The 22,513-nt window shown below is 42.3% G+C and overlaps 1 protein-coding gene across 2 annotated transcripts in view; it reads left to right on the plus strand.

Moving 5' to 3' along the window:
- me1 (malic enzyme 1, NADP(+)-dependent, cytosolic) overlaps positions 1-22,513 on the plus strand; it is a 325,940-nt gene that overhangs the window by 165,125 nt on the left and 138,302 nt on the right. For both annotated transcript variants that reach the window (XM_078399713.1, XM_078399714.1), the window contains exon 6: positions 10,739-10,842. In XM_078399713.1, the coding sequence (XP_078255839.1) occupies positions 10,739-10,842 (104 nt within the window). The remainder of the gene's footprint in view (positions 1-10,738; positions 10,843-22,513) is intronic.

The following is a 22,513-nucleotide window of genomic DNA, read 5'->3' on the forward strand; positions in this document are numbered from 1 at the left end:
AAAGTAAATGAAAGAAAGGTGGTAAAGTAAATTTTCTGGATAATCTCTTGTTAATTTAAAAACCTATTGTAATGATAGCAAGTATAAGCACAGAAGCAGATTTGAGTTCAGTATGTGAAGATGTTTCGCAAAATGAATTGCTTAATGACAGGTCATTCAAAATACTTTGCCAAGTTGGACGCAAATAATGAACAAGTGGTGTGGGTGGAATTTCATGCAATTTGTGGGAAAGATCATTTGTTCCCTCTTAAAGACCAAGAGTCACAGAATTGAATATTGGTTTGAATATTTTTTTATGCAGTACTGCACTTAAATGTATTACAACTAAATTGGTATAAAATTAATTATGACTGCATTTTCCATACTGTGAAGCTTTGCGATGGGGGAAAAAAACTTCAACAATAGTTTTGACTTGAGTAGTTTTTGTGTAATGTTTTGTTCTTGAAGATGGTGTAGGTGTCTTACATGCATATTCAAAGCATGAAACCGGTGACCTTAGTGGTATGGTCCAGTGTTCATAAGGTCATAAGTTATAGGAGAAGAATTAGGCCATTCGGCCCATCAAGTCTACACCATTCAATCACGGCTGATCTATCTCTCCCTCTCAACTCCATTCTCCTGAATTCTCCCCATAACCCCTTACACCCATACTAATCAAGAATCTATCTATCTCTGCCTTAAAAATATTCATTGACGGCCTCCGTAGCCTTCTGTGGCAAAGAATTCCACAGATTCACCACCCTCTGACTAAAGTACTTCCTCCTCATCTTCCTAAAGGAACGTCTTTAATTCTGAGGCTATGATCTCCGGTCCTAGACTTTATTACTAGTGGAAACATTCTCTCCACAACCACTCTATCCAAGCCTTTCGCTATTTGGTAGGTTTCAATGAGATTCCCCCCTCATCCTTCTAAACTCCACCGAGTACAGGCCCAGTGCTGACAAATGCTCATCATATGTTAACCCATTCATTCCTGGGATCATTCTTGTAAACCTCCTCTGGACTCTTTCCAGAGCCAGCACATCCTTCCTCAGCTATGGTGCCCAGAATTGCTCACAATTCTCAAAATGTGGCCTGACCAGCACCTTATGGAGCCTCAGCTCATTTTGTTTGTGAAGATAGGAACCAAGATGGTGCATTTGATTACTACCTTTTGCAAGCTCAGGATGTGCCTGATACATTCATTGGGTGTAAAGATATTTTTGAGGTTAGTCACTGCAACCTGGGGTTTTTCAATTTCCTCCTTGAAAGAAATTTTGTTGATCCTCGTGTTGAAGCTCTGTTCAAACTATTGTAGGTTGGACAGTGATTATAGATTCACACAGCATGGAAGCAGGCCCTTCGGCCCAACTTGCCCATGCCAACCAACGATTTACACATGTCCCACCTGCCTGCGTTTGGCACATATACCTCTAAACCTATCCTTTCAATGTACCTATCCAAACATTTTTTCAAACATTGTGGTTAGTGTCTGCCTCAACCACCTCTCCTGGCAGCTCGTTCCATATATCTACCACTATTCATGTAAAAAAATTGCCCCTTAGATTCCCATTAAATCTTTCCCCTCTCACCTTAAACCTACATCTTCTGGTTCTTGATACCCTTACTCTAGGTAAAAGGCTTTGCACACTTACCCTACTTGTTGCCCTCATGAACATGGCTCCTTATATGCTTCTGAGACACAGACTATTTACAGAAAGTAATTAAGGCAGTGGAAAATACCACATTCTTTGCAAAATCCTCCACACTCATTGGAAAAGTAACGTCGGCATTCCCAGTATTGAAGTTCTAATTACACTCCAAGCATCGCTGGGCTTTGGAACCATTTGGAATGGTATTGAGCCCGTGCACTGGGAGCACACAGAGACTCAACATGGACAGCGGAAGGGGTAGACCACCTCGCTAACTATCTGCCTACATGTCACCCACCACCTGTGTCAGCGTCTAGGAAGTAGAAGTCATAGCCTGAGAATTAAAGGACGTTCTTTTAGGAAGGAGATGAGGAGAAATTTCTTTAGTCAGAGGATGGTGAATCTGTGGAATTCTTTGCCACGGAAGGCTATGGAGACCAAGTCAGTGGATATTTTTAAGGCAGAGATAGATTCTTGATTATTACGGGTGTCGGAGCTATTGGGGAGAAGGCAGATTGGGGTTAGGAGGGAGAGATAGATCAGCCATGATTGAATGGCGGAGTAGATTTGATGGGCCGAATGACCTAATTCTACTCCTATCATGTATGACCTTATGACCTGCCCCTCTGCAGTTCTCACATTCATATCATCAGCCACTTAAAATCCCACACAATAAGAATGGAAGCAAGTGATCCTGATAGACAGCCTAAGGAAGAAATGGGATGTACTCAACGAAGTGTCATCCCCAATGGGTAACATGGGAAGGAAAATGCAGTTTTTCAATGCATTTTGGAATGTTAAAGCTAAAGGGTGAAATGTTATCTCAGTGTATATTGTTTCATAGAAATTCACAAATTGCATGTTTGTATGATAGGAGTTAGAGTTTGGCATAAGGGTTGAACCAATGTTGTATATTCAACACACTATTAAGAGCTTTTAACTTTTTGCCTTAATAATCATCAATTTTTATTTTTTAAAAGCCTTCAAGATGGCAAAATATCTTGGGTATGCAGAAACGTAATGGAACTAAATTTGACACAGAGTTACATATTAATTTAGTTTAGAGATACAGTGCGGAAACAGGCCATTTCAGCCCACAGAGACTGCACCAACCAGCGATCCCCGCGCACTTACACCATCCTACACGCACTATGGACAATTTACAATTATACCAAGCCAATTAACCAATAAATGTGTACGTCTTTGGAGTGTGGGAGGAAACCAGAGATCCCGGAGAAAACCCGGGCAGGTCACGGGGAGAACGTATGTACTCTGTACATATTTACTTTGGTTATCTGGGTGTCTATTAATTTTCTTTTTGATTATTATTTAAAAGCTTACCCAGTGCCATTGAACAGACTTATCTGTATTGGCCAAATATATTCTGTTCTCTCCCTGCCCTTTAATAAAGACATATCATTTTCAGTCCATTGCCATTGCCTCTTTATTCCGAGAAGATTGGATAAATTGTGACTAACATTCTAACAATTTCTGTCTTTTGCAATTGCTTCCTTCAGCAATTTAAAAAAGGATCCCATTTAGGGAGGTAAATTATCTACTTTATGTGCTGTCAACCTGTCTGGTGCCTCCTCTTTACATTTATGCAGCCACCCCATTTATCTTTGCTTGGTCAATGTTTGATATTGGTATTGGTTTATTATTGTCACGTGTGCTGAGATCATTCAGTGAATCATTGAATACAGTGAAAAGCTTTGTGCTGCATGCTATCTGGGCAAATCAGACTATTGAAAAATACAGGATACATCCCCATAAACTCCCTTCTACTTATGTTGCCAATCTATGCCTGTTAATTGCATTACCCTTTTCATGTTCTTTTTATTTTTAATTGGTTGTTCTTTTATTAGTCAGTTTCTTCTTTGTCTTATTAATTCACTCCGCAGTAATTTTGCACCGTTTACCATGTTCGTCAAATTACTGGCATTTGCCAAGTTAAGATTATTCTGCTGATTCAACTGCTGGTTTTATGATGGAATGGTATACATTAAAAAAAAAATCCTTAACTATTTTATGAGACAAAAACCTTTGCAATGATTCCAGTTCAACTGGGAAAACTGTTTGCTTGAGTGTGTTATCTTTTCTATCTGATAGGTCAGGATCAAGTTTTCTATTAAACTGCCAGAATCAAATTTGAAGAACTGAAGGTGTAATTTTCCCTCTTGTTCTGAACAGGAGGACGACAAAAACCTTTCTGCAGTTGTTCAGGATCTTTACATTAAGACTCTCAAAGAATGAAAACTAATTGTCTGTGGAGTTATTTTTCTTAAGTAGCCTGAGAGTCTGGTTCTTGTCTATTATAATGCTTTTTTTCCCCCTCCCTTCAGATCATATGTAACTAAATATGAGTTGTCTTACCCTTTATTTTGCTGCGCTGTAAAGGGCAATTATCCTTTAAAAGTAAATGACTTGCTTAGTACATTCAGTGCACAAGTGTTCGCTTGACAGCAGCATATAACATTCCACAAATTAATGGTATTCCAAAAGATTAAAGCAGGTATTTGGTGTTAGAACACTTTGCCTTTCACCTTGTAGATTTGAGCAGAACTAATCCAAATTCTCCAGTGAACCAACCTATTTATTGCCGATGTTCTGTCAGGATTAGATGGATGAGACTGATTTATAAATGTACTCTGGGACTTGTTAGGAAATGAGAATCAACTTTGTTGAATTTGTACTAAATGACAAAATTATGGACCTGTGTAAATTGACGACCAGTGATTCCCTTGTGATTAAGTTGTTGAGTAGCCTCTCGCTTTTTGAGTATTGATGTGAGTCACGGATTTGATTCCACTGTTACTGCGGATATTTCTTTTAATCTTTCATTTTGGATGAGAATGATAGTCATCCGTTTACACTCTGGGACAATGCCATTTCAAAGTTTAGGAAATGTAATCGACTGTCTTCACTGGGATGACAGTTTTTCTTTCTGAACTTTGTCTTTGGGTTAAAGCATGCCAAAAGAGCAACATTTTGCACTGGATTATGGTTAACAGATGTTTGAATCAGCAAATTGTTCAACTCTAAACGCGTAATTCGGAAACTGAGTCAATTGAATGGTAATTCTAAATGGTGAGATTAATATACAGAATTGCTATACAGCCTCTCATTAGGTTCTTTTTAGCTCGGTGGTACAATGTCCGAGTTCCATTATAGACCTTATTTCCAATCTAAGATTACAAGTTCCCGAATTGAAGAAATGTTGCATTGTGCTTCTGCTTTCTTTCAGAAGAGTTGTGAACCTCAGGTCTATTAACATGTCCAGATTGGCCTAAATTACGTGTTTATGCCCAGTATTGGAAAGGGAAACTCCCAACCATCTGATTTCAAAAGGGAGGGTTACCTTTGGCCAATGTGTCATACTGGCTGTTGCTGACTGTGAATTTATTTTAAGAAGTTGTCAGCCTGCCAGTTTCACAATACTTTCAAAACGAATGCTACATCTAATGACTGAAGTTTTAGTTTAAACCAAAATTCATAGAAACATAGAAAATAGGTGCAGGAGGGGGCCATTTGTCCCTTCGAGCCAGCACCCCCCCGCCATTCATTGTGATCATGGCTGATCATCCACAATCAGTAACGTGCCTGCCTTCTCCCCATATCCCTTGATTCTGCAAGCCCCTAGAGCTCTATCTAACTCTCTTTTAAATTCATCCAGTGAAGCTTAATAAGATTATTAAGGGGTTGGACACGTTAGAGGCAGGAAACATGTTCCCAATGTTGGGGGAGTCCAGAACCAGGGGCCACAGTTTAAGAATAAGGGGTAGGCCATTTAGAACAGAGATGAGGAAAAACTTTTTTAGTCAGAGAGTTGTGAATCTGTGGAATTCTCTGCCTCAGAGGGCAGTGGAGGCCAATTCTCTGAATACATTGAAGAGAGAGCTAGATAGAGCTCTTAAGGATAGCGGAGTCAGGGGGTATGGGGAGAAGGCAGGAACGGGGTACTGATTGAGAATGATCAGCCATGATCACATTGAATGGCGGTGCTGGCTCGAGGGGCCGAATGGCCTACTCCTGCACCTATTGTCTATTGTCTATTGTCTAAGCCTTCAGTGGCAGTGAATTCCACAAATTCACAACGTTTTGGGTGAAAAAGTTTTTTCTCACCTCAGTTTTAAATGGCCTCCTCTATATTCTTAGACTGTGCCCGTGGTTCTGGACTCCCCCAACATTGGGACCATTTTTCCTGCATCTAGCTTGTCTAGTCCTTTTATAATTTTATGCGTTTCTATAAGATCCCCTCTCATCTTAAATTCCAGTGAATACAATACAGTACAATACAATACAAACTTTATTGTCATTGTGCAGTGTACAAGTACAGAGACAACAAAATGCAGTTAGCATCTTAACCAGAGTGCATGTGATGGAATAGTAAAACATATAATATATACATATATGCACAGTAGCGGTAGTGGAAATTCCGGTGAGCGAGATCAGTCACTGATGGGAGGAGTGCCCGATGGTGGGGGGGGGGGGGGGGTGGCAGCAATCACCGAAGCGCAGAGTTAAGTTGAGGTAACGGCCGCAGGAAAGAAGCTGTTCCTGAACCTGCATGTCCGGGAATGGAGAGACCTGTAGCGCCTCCCAGATGGGAGGAGGGTAAACAATCTGTGGTTGGGGTGAGAGCTGTCCTTGACGATGCAGCGCGCCCTTCGCAGACATCGCCTACTCTGGAGGGAAGTGAGGAACCGGTGATGCGTTGGGCAGTTTTCACAACCCTCTGCAGTGCTTTCCAGTCGGAGACAGAGCAGTTGCCATACCATACTGTGATACAGTTAGTAAGGATGCTCTCGATAGTGCAGCGGTAGAAGTTCACCAGAATCTGAGGAGACAGATGGACCTTCTTTAGTCTCCTCAGGAAGAAGAGATGCTGGTGAGCCTTCTTGATCAGTGTTGAGGTATTGTGGGTCCAAGAGAGGTCATCAGAAATGTTGACACCCAAGAACCTGAAAGTGGAAACACGCTCCACCTCCGTCCCATTAATATGGATGGGGGTGTGCGTACAAGTCCAGTCTTTCCAATCTTTCCTCATATGACAGTCCCACCATCCCGGGGATTAACCTCGCGAACCTACGCTACACTGCCTCAATAGCAAGGATGTCTTTCCTCAAATTAGGAGACCAAAACTGCACACATTACTCCGGATGTGGTCTCACCAGGGCCTGATACAACTGCAGATGGACCTCTTTACTCCTAAAATCAAATCCTCTCGTTATGAAGGCCAACATGCCATTAGCTTTCTTCACTGCCTGCTGTACCTGCATGTTTACCTTCAGTGACTGGTGTACAAGGACACCCAGGTCTCGTTGCACGTCCCTTTTACCTAATCTGACACCATTGAAATAATAATCTGCCTCCTTGTTTTTGCTGTCATAGTGGATAACCTCACATTTATCTACATTATACTGCATCTGCCATGCCACGGCCCACTCACTCAACCTGTCCAAGTCACCCTGCAACCTTCCAACATCCTCTTCGCAGACCTTTGTGTCATCTGCAAACTTGCTAGTGTTGCTTCTATTTCCATTATCCAAATCATTAATATACATTGTAAATAGTTGTGGCCCCAGCACCGAGCCTTGCGAAACTCCACTCGCTCCTGCCTGCCATCCTGAAAAGGACCCATTTATTCCTACTCTTTGCTTCCTGTCTGCCAACCAATTCACTATCCATGTCAATACCCTACCCCCATGCCGATACCTTACTCCCATGAGCTCTAATTTAGAATCTTATAGATATGTATGTTATAGAAACATCATAAAATTATAAAAGGACTGGACAAGCTAGATGCAGGAAAAATGTTCGCAATGTTGGGGGAGTCCAGAACCAGGGGCCACAGTCCTAAAATAAAGGGGAGGCCATTTAAAACTGAGGTGAGAAGGAACTTTTTCACCCAGGGAGTTGTTAATTTGTAGAATTCTATGCCACAGAGGGCTGTGGAAGCCAATTCACTGGATGGATTTAAGAGAGAGTTAGATAGAGCTCTAGGGATATGGAGAGAAGGCAGGCACTGGTTACTGATTGTGGACGATCAGCCATGATCACAATGAATGGCGGTGCTGGCTCGTAGGGCCGAATGGCCGCCTCCTGCACCTATTTTCTATGTTTCTATGTTTCCAGATACACTATATCCACTGGCTCACCTTCATCCATTTTACTTTCACATCCTCAAAACATTCCAGAAGATTAGTCAAGTAGGATTTCCTCTCATAAATTCATGCTGATTTGGACCAATCCTTTTACTGCTATCCAAATGCGCCATTATTAGTTCTTTAATAATTGACTCCAGCATCTTCCCCACCACCGATGTCAGGCTAACTGGTCTATAATTCCCTGCTTTCTCTCTCGCTCCTTTCTTGAAAAGTGGGATAACATTAGCTACCCTCCAATCCACAGGAACTGATCCTGAATTTATAGAACATTGGAAAATGATCACCAATTTGTCTACGATTTCTGGAGCCACCTCCTTGAGTATCCTGGGATGCAGACCATCAGGCCCTGGGGATTTATCAGCCTTCAGTCCCATCAGTCTACCCAATATTTTTTCTTGCCTAATGCAAATTTCAGTTCCTCTGTCTCCTTAGATCCTCCGTCTTCTAGTACACCTGAGCGATTGTATCTTCCTTAGTGAAGTCAGAAGCAAAGTACCTGTTCAACTCTTCTGCCATTTCCTTGTTCCCCATTATAATTTCACCTGTTTCTGCCTTCAAGGGACCTGCATTTGTCTTTACTAATCTATTTCTCTTAACATACATAAAGAAGCTTTTACTATCCTTCTTTATATTCTTGGCCAGCTTACCCTCGTACTTCATCTTTTCAGCCCGTATTGCCCTTTTTGTTACCTTCTGTTGTCCTTTGAAAGTTTGCCCAACCCTCTGGCTTCCCGCTACTCTTTGCTCTGTTATACATCTTTTCTTTTAGTTTTATTCCATCCCTAACTTCCCTTGTCAGTCACGGTCCCTTTAGAATCTTTCTTCCTCTTTGGAATGAAATGATCCTGCATCTTCTGGATTATGCCCAGAAATTCCTGCCATTGCTGTTCCACCATCATTCCTGCTAGGATCCTTTTCCAGTTGACCTTGGCCAGCTCCTCTCTCGTGCCTTCACAGTCCCCTTTGTTCAATTGCAACACTGACACTTCTGATTTAACCTTCTCCCTCTCAAATTGCAGATTAAAACTTATCATATTATGGTCACTTTCTCCTAGTGGTTCCTTTACCTTGAGTTCCCTTATTAAATCTGGTTCATTGTACACCACTAAATCCAGAATTGCCTTCTCTCAGGTAGTCTCCAAAATCAAAACTTTTAAACCAAAATGTGAAATGCATAGTAGAAGTATAGTAGAAATGCATAGTAGAAGTATCTCAACTAGTTTTCACTTGAGTTAGCTGATAATATTTCAGATTCTCTTACCATTGAGTTGATGTGCATTGTCTCCTGTAATTGTTCTAGCAATATGATTGCCTGCTTTGATATACTTTGCAGCTATGGAAAATCAGGTTGGAATAACTTATTAAAAGCACAAGACTGATTTGCAATGTCGAAAATTGTTGGATCCAAATTTAGCTGCTTTCCAGTTTCTGGCTAACATGGTACTTCGAAGGGACGTACAATATGGATATTTTGTTCATTACTCTGGTGAGAATGTAGGACTTCCATGTGGAAGAGTCGAAGCAAATAAGATGGATGCATTTAGTGGGAAGCTTGGTAAGTTTGAAAGGTAGGAAGGAACATTGCAGAAATTAGATGAAGTGTGTGAGAAGAAACATAGGCTGAGCAGGGACCCGGAGCCATGAGACTGCATTTGCTGGAATATGGAACAAAAACAGTCCTGATGCGGTGTCTCGACAAAATGTTCACTATCCCTCTGTCTGCATAGAGGCTGCTCAACCCATTGAATTCCTCCAGTGTTTTGTTTTTTGTCGGGGCATGAACTGTTGAATGGCATGTTTGATTTTTAACATTAAAATGCTGTGGGTCCCAGGTTATGGAGAAAATTCGCTTTGAAGATAATTTGACCTCAAGAATATTATGTAATGAAGGAAATACAGCAGTCTGTGTCCAGGGCTTCTCCTTGGTCTCTGAAATAAGCTGGTTGATCTCTACCGTGCTGTAGAAAATGGTGCGACGTTATAAATAAAATCTAAAAGTGCTGAAAACAGTCAACAGGTCAGGCTGCATCTGTGGAAAGTGGTAGCATTGTAGTTCCTTTGGGTTCAATAGTGTTCAATCCTGGCAATCCACAGTTTAGTTTGTGTTTGTGGTGTTCAACGATCTTTTAGTTCTGACAGTCCATAGTTTAGTTTGTGTTTTGTCGTGTTCAACGATCCTTTAGTTCTGATGAAGGATCTCTGACCTTAAACATTAATTTCCCTTTTATATGCTGCTTGACCTAATGAGTATTTCCAGCATTTTCTGTTTATATTTCTGATTTCCAGCATCTGAACGTTTTTTTAAATTTGGATTTACTGTCTAATTGAAAACCATTTTGAAAAGCACATGGCACTTTGTGAATGTGTCTGAAAATTCAGAAATTTCTGTAATGCCTCAATTCCTTATCAGTCATGCTTTCCAAGAGAGCTGAGAGTCAAGAATGTTTAATTGTCATATGTACCAACAAAGGAACAATGAAATGCCAGGGCAACAGAATTGGGCAAAATACAATAGATAATATATAATAAACACAAACAAAATCAAAAAAGCAGTAATAGTGCAAAAAAAGTCCAAAGACAGTCCATTGTTGAGTTAATGTTTTGTAGTGTTCAGAGCCTGATGTTTTGTTGGGATGAAGCCACCACTGTTTTCAGACTCCAGTACCACCTTCCTGATGTAGGACTGAAGAGAGATCATGGCCAGGGTCGTGTGGATCTTTGATGATATCGGCTGCTGTTTTGAGGCAGCACCTCGTGTAGATCACTTCAAATGTCTTTGAGTACCAGCCTGTGCTGATACTCAAAGAAATATATATTTTCTATTTGTTCAGTGATGCCTGAACAACAAATGTGTTCTTTAACAGAAAAAAATGGCCTGTTGTGTTTTTATTGATTATCTTTTGATTTGAAACTAACATTTTTACTCTTGTCTTCTGGCAGGAATTGCTGAAAGATCCTCTCTACATTGGATTAAGACACAAAAGAATGAGAGGCCAAGTATATGATGATCTTGTGGAAGAGTTTATGCAAGCTGTGACTGAGAGGTGTGTATATTTTGCATATGGCATGCATTTCCTTTTGAAAAGATGAGCGTACTATACTACTCTATTGGTTTGGTTCCCTCTGAATTGACTCTCTAAATGTAGCTATTACTTGTCTCATAAATTTTGCTTGTATATCACTTGGGTTGTGCTACTTCTGGGTTTTGACCTGAAGCTTTCCAGACCTATTTTCCAGAATTGTGTGAAGTCTTTTGAAACATGTTTTTTCCCATTCTGTCTTCATGTAATTTAATCGGGCCCTGGAGGAGTTTTTTTCACACAGATTACATTCCATTATAGTTTGTTTAATGTGCAGGAAAATGTACTCATCGTTCTGTTTCTCACCCACAGATTGCTGTGCATTGGAACAAAATCTTAATGTGGGTGCAAAGACTTTAATCCGCTGAAGTGCACTGCAAAGTGTATTAAAACTATTCTGGTTTATTAATTTTTCAGTCCCATTGGGGAATATTTAATTATTCCTTTTTTATCAGCTCGACCTGTCCCACAGGATCCATGATGGCTTGTTGCCTCTCTGGTTTTGTCAAATTTTTAATAACCCTACAATAACTTTTTATTTCATTTCGGGACACGCATTAAAGTAATTGAAATCCATGCAAAACAGGAGGTCTCTTTAATTTGGAAAGCGAGGAATAACAATTCTGGGAAATGCAAAATATGACTTTATTGGCATTTGGAATTGGTTGCAGCTGGTCTTTTGCTGCTGTTTAAGCATTTTGCACACAAATCTATTGTGCAGATTGACACAAGGTCATTTTAAAAGTGCTCCAGACCCTTTATGTTCTGAAAGTGATCACCTTTGTGGATGATAACCGTCCCACCGATGAGCTGCTTTCAATTCTGGATTTTCTTGCAATAACATTCCAGTTCACAATAAATGTCATTGTATTAACACGAGCCAAGAAACTTGGCAAGATTGTACCAGGCAAATGGTTTGAAAGAAAGAAGAATGTCATCACTTTGGCTTGCTGTTCCTTTCCTTATTATCTAGTCTGACCTGCTGGGCACATCCCACAGCCTTTCCATTTGGAGCACATTAAGAAAGCTTAATCTGATTTTATCTGTTACTTAACTGCCTCTGGTCTTGACCCATGAGAGAGATTCTCTTTATCCACCCATCCCTCCCACATTTCTTTGCTGCTACCTAAAACAAACTTATTTTCTTTTTGTCAATTCTGATGCAGGGTCCTGAAGCTGAAATTTGAGCTGTTTCTCTTTCCACAGATGAGACCTGACCCGCTGAATGTTTCCAGCATTTTCTGTTTTTGTATAGAACATAGAACAGTGTAGCTCAGGGACAGGCCCTTCGGCCAACAATGTCTGTGCCGAACATGATGCCAAGACCAACTCTTATCTGCCTGCACATAATCCATATCCCTCCATTCCCTGCGGATCCATCTGTCAATGAGTCATAGAGTCATACAGCACAGAAACAGACCCTTCAGCCAAAATTGCCCATGCCAGCCAAGATGCCTCATCCAACCAGTCCCATGTTCCTGCATTTGGCCATTATCCTTCTAAACCCTTCCTATCCAAGTCAATCCAAAAAAACTCGTAAATGCCAATATGAACTCTAAACTTGCCCAGCACATCTCCTTTAAACTTTCCCTCTCTCACCTTAAAGCTATGCCCTTTAGTATTTGATATTTCCATCTAGGAAATAGGTTTTGACTGTTTACTCTATTAATGCCCCTCATAATTTTATATATTTCTCAGTTCTTTGCTCAACTCCAGCAAAACACAAGAAAAAAGAGTCCAAGTTTGCCCAATGTCTCCCTGAAGCTAACATCCCCTAATTCCCCCTAATCCAGACATCATTCTGGTAAACTTCTGCATCCTTTCCAAAGACTCCATATCCTTCCTGTATTAGGACGGCCTGAACTGCACACAATATTCTAAATATGGCCTAACCAAAGTCCCATAAAGCTGCATTATGACTTCCTCACTCTTGTACTCAGTGCTCCAAACAATAAAGGTAAGTATTCCATATGCCTTCACTTGGGCAGCTTACAGCCCAGTGGTATGAAAATTCATTTCCCTCAGGTAAGGTAACCCCGGCATTTCCTCTCTCTCTCTATCCCTCCCCCACCCAAGTCGCACTAGCTTCTTGTTTTCACCCTTCAAACAGCTAACAATGGCCTGTTTCCTTTATCATCGCTACTTTTTTTGCATATCTTTCATTCATTGTTCTTTTTCTCTCCACATCATTGTCCATATCTCTCGTTTCCCTTATCCCTAACCAGTCTGAAGAAGGGTCTCGACCCGAAACACTCCAGAGATGCTGTTTGTCCCGCTGTTACTCCAGCTTTTTGCGTCTATCTTCCATATGCCTTCTTTAGTGTTCTCCCCTCCCCTCCCCCTCCCCATCCCCTCCCCCCTCCCCCTCCCCATCCCCCTCCGCCCTCTCCACCCTCTGCCCCCCCTCTCCCCTCCCTCCCTCCTCCCCCTCCATCCTCCCCTCCCCATCCCTCCCCCCTTCTCATCATCCCCCTTATCTTATCTTCCCTCCCTCCCTCTCCCCCTCCCTCCCCTTCCCCCTCACTCCCTAGATAGATTTAAACTTTAAAATGTTAAAAATGTAACACCGATTTCAATGAAACTTCTTCCATTAGCACCAAAGGGACGACTGTGAGTAAGGCGGGCCTAAAATTGTCGCGCTATCGTGTCCCATTTTGGCTGTAGTTCAGGAACAAACAAACAAACAAACGAGAGTTTTAGTATATAGATATGGTTAAGATGTTTATAATCAAGTTCCATTATATTTGAAGACCAGGGACAAAATCATTTTCATTAAATGAAGATTAATGAAGAACAAGGAGATGTATGAAACCACAATGGCTTTGTGTCCTAAAGTAAGCCACTTTCCAGGGTTCAGGCATCTTAAATGGATTCGGGATGAACTGATCAGAAAATGATCTGAATCAAATGTGCTTGAAACATTTGCAAAAGCTGGCAAATTATGAGGTTCCCTTGGCAGAATGAAAGTTGAAAATGAAATGTGTATTTATATAAATTCCATAACCATTAGCTTCATCAATCATAAAGCTTCCAGTCAGATGCTATCTTTGGCAAATGAAGTGCATGCCCCTGGTCATAATCTGCCACATAAAACACCATCTGTATCGTTCCAAGTGCCTTGAACAAATTTTAGCAAAGCCATAAAAACATGTCTCCTTTTTAAATCTTAATGAAAGGTTCAGATAGGGGTTGGAGTGAAGAGGGTGATCGGGAGGGTGAGTGGTGTTAAAAATGTAATTTACCTACAAACCTACAGGTCTTTGGAGTTGGTACCTGTCTGGCTGAACTTGTTCTCACCTTGAACAACTTCCCTTGTAACTCCTTCCATTTCATACAATTCAAATGTGTAGCTGTGGGTACCTGCTGTAACCCCAGCTGCGCCTGTCTTTTTGTTGGCCTCATAGAACTGTCCTTGTTCCAAACCTTCTCCGGTATCATTCTCCATTACATTGTCCACTGCATTGGTGCTGTTTTCTGCACTCATGCAGAACTTTGTAAATTTTATCACTTTCACTACGAACCTCCACAGCATTCCACTTGGACCATTTCAGACGCTTCTCTCCATTTTCTGGATCTCATTGTCCCCCATTTCAGGAACAAACTATTCAATGAGATTTACTATAAACCCACAGCTACCTTGACTTCTACATCTGTGCAGTAGAGAGAATATTGACTGGTTCCATCATGCCATGGTTAGCAATTTGAACCCAAAAAGTGGTGGACACTGCCCAGTCCATCATTAGTACCAACCTCTCCACCATCGAAGGGATTTTTATGAGGGGCTGCCTATAAAAAGCACCTAGCATCGTCAAGGACCAACTTCTCCCAACAACCATCTTGAACACTACAAACATTAGTGTTTGAGGAAGGGTCTCGACCCGAAACGTCACCCATTCCTTCTCTCCCGAGATGCTTCCTGACCTGCTGAGTTACTCCAGCATTTTGTGAATAAATCGATTTGTACCAGCATCTGCAGTTATTTTCTTATACTACAAACATTAATATAGTTTTTAATTTATCGAACTTTGTTTATTATGTTATCAGTACTGAGTTTACAGACCAGTTAAGCTGCTGCAAGTAAGAATTTCATTGTACTGTTTTCAGTACATTTGACAATTAAACACTCTTGGCTCTTGACGACACTTCTTCCCATCCTATCTCTTGTAAATTCAGCTAAATTACTCAAATACTAATACAGTATCACAGTGGCCACATGTTTTTGGAAGCTCTTTGTTGACTGCGTAGTGCTTTGCTCATTGTAAGCCTTTTTCCCTTCAAACTTAAAGCATAGCAACCAGAGAGTAAAATATTTTTTTTGCTGTGAATGTAACTTGAGTCGAGTTGAATGCTGTATTGCCATTTCTTTTGTTATTGAAGACAGGTCAGCTACTTATTGCAAATACCAGTTGTCTAGCCAAAAGCACTGAGATTTTTTTTGGACTTCCTGAATAAGGGGTGTAGATGTTTAACAGTATTTCAAACTGAATCGTGTTTGCGAGGTTAAAAGTCTGCCACATTTCAGAAGTTTCTCAAATTTTAAGATTAAAAAAAAAACCATTTTAGAATAATGAAGCTAAGTAACAAAGTAAAATCATGATTTTTTTGTAGTAATTGAGATGTTAGGTGTCCATTTGGAAGATTAGTGACTGAAAGGATTTCTGCCCAGTTATGACTGTTGTCAGTGTATATGCCTCCCAAGTGAAGACAAATCATGGAACCATGATTTATAACAATATTTATAGCATCCAGTTGATTGCTCCCGCAGGGGCAGAGGGAAATCATTATTTCAAGCACTGTTGCTTATAAGCAAAGCACATTTCCTTCTTTCAAGGTAACGGAGTTCGGAGTAGGCTTAAAGGGTGGAATTTTGTATGAAGTGGTATATCAGGAGCAGAAGTATGATCCAGATTGATCATGTATGGCTGCTTAGCAAAATTCTGATCAAGAAAAATTCTATGCTAAGAGTGCTTTGCCATAGAGTATGGTCAGGACCTTTCAGAGGAAAGTTGAGTCTCCATCACCCCATGGTCGCAGGTCCTGTCCCCATTACACAAGAAAGACAACCATGACTTATCACCATGCCCATTACGTCCCCTTGCGACAGTCTGGTACCGTGCTACCTTGATGCTAAATTACGACCTCTTCACACGAGACTCTTACTTTGATCCCAAATGGTAATCCACCATGCACCCACTGCATAAACTGAAAAGAAAGGAAAGTTATATATGAAAAGGTTCAAGAAATCTTGGACGGAATTATCCCAAGAGTCAGTGAAATATAAACAAAAATACTGAAAGCACTTCAGAAAAACTACGCGAAGGAGAACTGAGGTAGTGTTTCTGAACCGCCTCTGACAGTGAGAATTCAAGGTGTACATGTTCCTATTAGAGTGAAGGGCAAGGCAGGTCGGAGTCAGGAACCCTTGGATGACAAGGGAAATTGAGGCTCTAGTCAATAATTTTTAAAAAGGAGCCAAAGCTCATGTATGGGCAGCTGGGGTCAAATTAGTTTAGTCTGGCAACGAAGATGAAGGAGAACCCAAAGAGAAGCCAAATAGGTCGCATTGTAGACAGTTTTGTGACCCTACTACAGCAAAGATGTCATTAAATTGGACACAGAAGGTTTATGAGGATGTTGGCAGGACTTGAGAGCATGAGCAATGATGAGAGGTTGGGCAAGTGAGGACTTTATTCCTTGGAGGTGTAGTCTTTATCTTGGAGGCTGAGGTGTAATCTTTTAGAAGTGTATAAAATCATGAAGGGAAAAGATAGTGTGAGTGCACAGAGTCCTATTCCTGTTGTAGGAGAATCAAGAAGTAGTTTGCATCGGTTTAAGGTGAGAGGGGAAACATTTAATAGGAACGTGAGGGGCAACCTTTTCACCCAGAGGGTGTACGTATATGGAACGAGGTGCCAGAGGAAGAGACGGTTACAATAACAGGTTTAGAGGGATGTGGGTCAGATGAGACTAGCTTAGATGGGGCATTTTTGTTGTTAGGGATGAGTTGGGCTGAAGGGCTTATTCCCATGCACAATGATGTGGATAATTCAGCAGACGTCAATTTGGTCTGGAAACCACTGTCTAAACTCAGTTGGAAGAATGTAGACATCTTGGAGCACTAGGGGTGGGGAGGAAATTGGAGATGGGAAAGTATCTCCAAGGCCTTGGAGGACGTTCAAAGCAAAGATAAGACTTTTCAGTTAACCAAAAAAAACGGCTGGAAATGTTCAGCAGTGTCAGTCAGTGTCCATGGAGAGGAAATAGTCAATGTTTCGGTCCAATGAGCATTCTTGAGAACCAGGGAATATCAGAAAACTTTTATGTTTTAAGTTGTAGAGAAGAAGGTAGAGAGGTGGGGAGACCAGGGAAAGTGAGTGGTAGAGTGGAGAATGAGAGAATCAATGGCACACAAGGCATTGTTGCTGACTGAAATTGGGTGATGAAGGCTTGTTAATCACTACTCTTTATATCACAAAACCTAATATTGATCCAATTGGCCAGCTAGCCTTGGCTCCCATGTGCCTTAACATTCTGGACCAGCCTATATGGTGGGAACGTGTCAAATGCCTGACCGGAGTCCATATAGACATCATCAACATTCGTGTCCTCATCAATCTTCTTAGCTCCTCAAAAAACTCAGTTATTTAATGAGACAGGATTTCCCCCACACAAAGCTATGCTGACTCTCTCTGATCAGCCCAAGTCTTTTCAAATGTACACAAATCTTGTCCCTTTCAGAATTTTCTGCAGTGATTTCCCTACGGCGCACTATACGTAGTTAGCTGGCTTATACCTGCTCCCCTTAAGCTCTGCTGCTCTCCATAACGGAATGGCATTAGCTACCTTCCAGTCCTCAGAAGGCAGTGGAGGCCAATTCTCTGAATGCATTCAAGAGAGAGCTATCTTAAGGATACCGGAGTCAGGGGGTATGGGGAGAAGGCAGGAACGGAGTACTGATTGAGAATGATCAGCCATGATCACATTGAATGGCGGTGCTGGCTCGAAGGGCCTAATGGCCTACTCCTGCACCTATTGTCTATTAACCTGGGATAGATCTCATTCAGCCCATGGGATTTAGAAACCCTGGCAGATCCCATGATGTCTAATATCTTATTCGTAATACTGGCTTGCTGGGGATTATCCATGTACTCCTTTTTGAACATGGTCTTCCAGGCCCTTCCCCTTGGTGAATACAGATGAGGAGATTCATTTGGGATCTCACTCAAACCCTGGCTCCACACAAGGATTACCCCTTTGACCCCCTAAGGGGACCTGTTATTCCCTTGGCTCTGCTCTTGTGCCTCAGGGCACATTGCCATGCAACTTGTCAAGGCACCTTCCCATTGAAACTGCAGGAACTGCAACACCTGCCTTTCACCAATAGTTCCAGTCACAATACCACCCTATAGTTTTCAAGAGAGGGTTAGATTTAGCTCTTAGGGCTAATGGAATCAAGGGATATGGGGAAAAAGCCGGAACGGGGTACTGATCAGCTGTGATCATATTGAATGGCGGTGCTGGCTCGAAGGGCCGAATGGCCTACTCCTTCACCTATTTTCCATGTTTCTATAATAATTAAGATCCATAGTAAGACAATGGAAAACAAGCGTTACTTCCCCTAGGTGGGAAGCCACTTCTCTGGGAAGGCAGATATCAGTGAAAGTATTCATCTCCAGAGCAGCAGCGCCACCTCTGGCTGACTGAAGAAAGTGTTGAAAGATCACGACCTCAAGCACTGTATCAAGCTCATGATCTGCCAGGAAGCACTGATAGCCAACTCTTGCATGCTTTGGGAACATGGACACCCTCTGGTTGGCACCTCAGAGTGTTGAGGTACTACCAACAATTTTCTGCAAGGTTCGCCAATTCCGAAGGATGGGCAAACTACAGTTGACATCCCTGTGGCTAGTGGTGTAGAAAAATAACTGCAGATGCTGGTACAAATTGGGTATCACAAAATGCTGGAATAACTCAGCAGGTCAGGCAGCATCTCAGGAGAGAAGGAATTCGGGTCGAGACCCTTCTTCAGACTGATGTCAGGGGGGCGGGACAAAGAAAGGATATAGGTGGAGACAGGAAGACAGAGGGAGAACTGGGAAGGGGGAGGGGAAGAGAGGGACAGAGGAACTATCTAAAGTTGGAGAAGTTGTAGTAAAATAACTGCAGATGTCCTGTGACTAGTGGTGTGCCTCAAGAATTGGTCCTGGCCCCATTGCTGTTTGTGGTTTATATCAACGATTTGGATGAGAATGTACAAGGCATTTGCAGAGGACACTGGTGGGTGATATAGCAGATGTCGATGATGGTTATCAAAAATTGCAAAATCGTGATGAGTTGGGCAAGTGGGCAGAGGAATGGTGAATAGAGTTTAATGCCGAAAAATCTGAAGTTTTGCATTTTGGGAAGTCTAACAATGGGCAGAACCTTCACAGGAAATGACAGGGTTCTGGGGATGGTTGTAGAGCAGAAGTATCTAGGAGTGAAGGTACATAGTTCCTTGATCGTGGCGTCACAGGTAGTCGAGAAGGCTTTCAGTACATTGTCTTTCGTCAGTCAGGGTTTTGAGTATAGAAGTTGAGATGTTATGTTACAGCTATTGTACAAGGCGTTGGTGAGGCCACAGTTCGAGTATTGTGTTCAGTTTTGGTCACCCTGCATTGGAAAGATGTTGTTAAGCTGGAAAGAGTGCAGAGAAGATTTACGAGGTTGTTGCCAGGACTTGAGGGCCTGAGCTACAGGGATAGGTTGGGCAGGCTAGGACTGTTATTCCTTGGAACGTAGGAGGATGAGAAGTGATCTTATAGAGGTGTATAATAGGATCATGAGGGGATTGGATAGGGTAGATGCACAGTGTCTTTTACCCATAGTAGGGGGATCAAGAACCAGAGGACATAGGTTTAAGGTCAGAGAGGAAAGGTAATGGGAATCTGAGGGGATGGTGGGTATATGGAATGAACTACCGGAAGGTGTAGTTGCGGCAGAAATTGTAACGATATTTAAGACATTTGGACAAGTTCGTGGGATAGTATAAAGTTTAGAGGGATATGGGCCAAACGTGGGCTGGTGGGGCTGGTGTAGATGGGACATTTTGGTTGGCATGGGCAAGCTGGGCCTGTTTCCCTGCTGTAGAACTCTATGACTCCCCATGCTTCAGTATGAAGGCTTCAATCATCATCCTCCAGCTTAGTGGGTGGACAATGTTGTTGGCATGCCAAACAGCGGAGCACCGAAGCAAGTACTTTGTTCCATGTCAAGAGAATTCGAAAAGGCACTGTTACCATTTCAGGCACGTCCAAGGTCCCCTTGAAAGGATGTAGCATTCCTGCAAGCACATGAATACCTGATGTCAGACTGCTGAAATGGGTAATGAGCTATTGGCAAAACATCGAGCACCTCCTGTCCCTATGACAGTAGTACACTGAGGCCATGTGCAAAGTTTTGTTGGCTTAGTTTAGAGATACATTGCAGAAACAGGCCTTTTAGCCGGCACCAACCATCGATCCCCGCACACTAACACTATCCTACACACACACACTAAGGGCAATGTACAATTTTACCAAAGCCAATTAACCTACAAAACTGTACCTCTTTGGAGTGTGGAAGGAAAATGGAGCACCCAGAGTGAACCTACGCAGGTCACGGGGAGAACGTATAAATTCTGTACAGACAGCACCCATGGTCGGGATCGAACCCGAGTTTCTGGCGCTCTCAGACAGCAGCTCTATTGCAACACCACCCTGTAGCAGTGAATATTATTTCAAACTAACCAGTTCCTGAAAGTAGTCGGCTGAAAGATTTGTTTCCCGACAGTACGACTCAGAATGTTCATCATCTCAGAACTAGATTGGAAGCAAGTCGTGCTTAACCCCATGAACTGCCTAAGCATGAAAGGATGCTGCTTGCTATCTTCAATGCATCACATTTTCCTTCATCCTGCCATTACCGCTGGCCTTTCCTGTCAGGCACTGCATGCTAATGCCTGCAGGGTCCCACTGAAAAACAGCCAACATAATCAAAGACTGGTCATTCCTCCTTCTCCCTAGCCCTGTCTGGCAGAAGGTACGAAAGATTGAAAGCGTGCTTCACCAGATTCGGGAACGGCTTCTTCCCCTCTGTTATTAGCCTTCTGAATGGTCCTTAATCAGCTAGTGTACTGTCCGAATTACTTCTACCCCATTGTCGACATTGGACTGTCTGAGGAATATGTGCTACAATGCTGAAAATGTTATATTGCACTCAATCTTCCCCTTTATCTATTGTACCTGAGTCTGACTTGATGGTCCAATTGATATATTTGGATAGCAATCAAAACAAAGCTTTTCTCTGTACTTTTGTACACGTGACAATAATAAACCTTAAAACTTTCCCAATTAATTGGACTTAGCACATAACCTAATCTTATTCTTGGTCCTGGTTAGCTGCAGGGGATAACTACACCCTGCAAATGACGTGCTCAAATAGAGTCGCCAATCACTTAAATCATCCGCTGTTTACTAAATTACTGCTTTACACGAAGCTTGGAAATCTTGGGGGCTCACAGTCCTCTAAATTAACTTGCATCCTTTAGCTATCAGTGAGTACCTGGGAATCAGCCAAGTTTATTATAGGTTCATGGCAAAAGTTCTTCCACAACAATGAAAAGAACAAAATCTGGAAAAATCAACCCCAACTGCTCGAAGGAAGGAAGGAGAGATGGCTGCATTCCCGGGAGCTTAAATGCCAAATTTGCAAAAAGGAAATTAGCAGTTCTGTCCTTGGCTAGATATGTACATGTTGTCGGTTAAGCTTTTGATGGACACAGACCTGGGAGATGGTTATTAGCATTCAAATAAGGCAGCAGATTTAGATCAAGATACCTTTTTAACATAAAGGTAATACCAAATACAAATTAGTTCATAGGGACGCTTAGAAAATAAGTGAGTCTGGCCTTGAGAGGCACAGATCCACCACTGATTTCCCAGCAACTGGTGATCCAGTCGTCGTTCCCCCCCCCCCCCCCCCCCCACACATTTGTTTAGTTTTAGTTTAGTTTAGAGATACAGCGTGGAAACTGGCCCTTCGGCCCACTGAGTCCGCACCGACCAGTGATCCCCGCACATTAACACACCAGGGACAATTTACACATACACCAAGCCGATTAACCAGCAAACCTGTACTTCTTTGGAGTGTGGTAGGAAACCGAAGATCTCGGAGAAAACCCACACAGGTCACGGGGAGAACGTACAAACTACATACAGACAGCACCTATAGTCGGTATCGAACCCAGGTCTCTGGCACTGCAAGCGCTGTAAGGCAGCAACTCTACTGCCGTGCCACCCGGCTGGATCTGATTTGATCCAGAAAAAATCCTCTGCCCCCCCCCCCCGAAGAAGTGACACCTAGGCCTTGTGGGTCGATCTCATTGGAACTTCTGCGCCGAGCGGCGGGTCGAAATTGCTGCCTGCGGCCGGGGCTCTGCAACTCCAGCTCGAACTGGCAGATCCATTCCGCGGCTGACTTTGCGGACCCCCCAAGGCTGTGACCTCTGTTGGCCCGGCAAAACGGATAATCCGGAAATGCTTTGGAACCAAGGGTGCTGGAAAATCGGTGATGGACCTGCATATGAAAATGAGTCATGCTTACATATGACCTGGTG

The sequence above is a fragment of the Rhinoraja longicauda genome, chromosome 5 (assembly GCF_053455715.1).
Source record: "Rhinoraja longicauda isolate Sanriku21f chromosome 5, sRhiLon1.1, whole genome shotgun sequence".
NCBI lineage: Eukaryota > Metazoa > Chordata > Chondrichthyes > Rajiformes > Arhynchobatidae > Rhinoraja > Rhinoraja longicauda.